The sequence below is a fragment of the Contarinia nasturtii genome, unplaced genomic scaffold (genome assembly GCF_009176525.2).
Source record: "Contarinia nasturtii isolate CC-2019 unplaced genomic scaffold, AAFC_CNas_1.1 Cnas_scaffold_3439, whole genome shotgun sequence".
NCBI classification, from domain to species: domain Eukaryota; kingdom Metazoa; phylum Arthropoda; class Insecta; order Diptera; family Cecidomyiidae; genus Contarinia; species Contarinia nasturtii.
The window spans coordinates 1-1,561 of NW_022200739.1; the positions used below are offsets into that span (position 1 = coordinate 1).

General features: G+C 37.7%; 1 protein-coding gene across 1 annotated transcript; it reads left to right on the top strand.

The window, feature by feature from the left end:
- The first annotated feature begins 6 nt into the window (after positions 1–6).
- Positions 7–1,542, top strand: LOC116350058 (zinc finger protein 813-like). Its single transcript, XM_031781783.1, has 3 exons — positions 7–50; positions 107–700; positions 771–1,542. Exons 2-3 carry the CDS (start codon positions 207–209, stop codon positions 1,417–1,419), a joined length of 1,143 nt encoding a protein of 380 aa, XP_031637643.1. The 5' UTR covers positions 7–50; positions 107–206; the 3' UTR covers positions 1,420–1,542.
- Positions 1,543–1,561: the final 19 nt, after the last annotated feature.

Below are 1,561 nucleotides of genomic sequence, written 5' to 3' on the forward strand. Positions count from 1 at the left end.
TTATTTGATTCGGATTTTAAGCATTACTTTTTGGAAACATCAATTGACCGGTATGTGTCATATAAATCGATGGTTTCAATGCATCTAATATGTATAAATTTAACAGATTGAAAGCCACCTATCATCAGTTCGAAATTGATTTACGGTTCGAGGGGAAGGTGCCAAATTGTACTGATTTTCGAGCAACACACTCAGATGGGTATCAAATGGTAAGCAAAGTGTCAATTTCAAAGATTGATTTAATCGAAATCAATGATTCAAGCGATGATGAAGGCCACAGAGAAAGCACCACGAACAATTCGACTCAATTGGTCCGAAAACAGAAATTGGATGGAAATAATGCTTTGGCTTCTGTTCGCTACAAGCACCATGCAACCATTGGAAATAGCACATTGACAAAAGGGACCAGTGATCGCAATGAATCTCGCATTGGCTCAACAACAATCAAAAGACGACGAATCGATAAGGAAATGAGGTCATTCGCTGAAGGTCGCCAGAATAAATCAAGCGCTTTTGATAACTTTTTCAAAACTGTAGCAGCCAATCGCCAGCAGACAAATCAACATCGAGCAATAAACAGTTCCGGAAGCAACACTCGATCGATGTTGGGTGAAAGTCGTGTATCCAGAATCCCTATGCAAAGGACTTTGGCTGAAACAAATCAAATCGCCAGTTTTGGAAATGTCCCAATTTGTGATCAGTAAGATTTAGTTCAAATATTTTTATGAATGTTTTCACATAAATTCAATTCTAATTTTTCTTTTCTTCAGGCGCATTAAGATCGAGAGCACAAGTTCAATGGACTCATCAACAAGAAATATATATGATAATCCAATCATGATTAATAAATCTAACATCGCTTTTGACGACAATTTAGTGATTGAGTCGACTTCCAACGAACGACGAAATGAACCAAGAAATGAAGGAGCAAAGATTTTGAAGAATAAAACGCGGCCATCAATTCCATCAAACCAGTTGGTAGTAAAAAAGCGATTCAAGTGCCAACTTTGTGAATATTCCTGCAATTATAACTCTGACCTCAAGAAACACACGCGTACTCACACCGGCGAGAAGCCGTATCCATGTGAAATTTGCCGCAAAGGATTCACAATGCTACAAAACATGAAGAAGCACAAAGTGACTCACACCAACGAAATCCCGTTCCATTGCCGAGGTTGTTTCAGTGAATTTTCCCAGGAGACCAAGAAAGATGCCCACGAAAAAGTGTGCAAATATCGTCGATATGAATGCCATATCTGCAAGAAATTTTTCACTGTGGGTATAACTCAGTTGAAAATGCATATACGAAAGCACAACGGTGAAAAACCGTTCCGTTGCGAGATTTGTATGGTGCGTTTTACATTCAAATCTAATCTGAAGAAACATTTGAACACAATCCACACCAAAAACAACTATTGAACAATTACATCCATCTCTAAAATATTTCCAACATTCACGTCTGGCCATGATTGGCGTTCTGGTCAAAAGTAGAAACTCCAAAACCGATTTGATTCAATATAATTATTTAAATTCAACACAAGCTAGATTACAACTATAACTA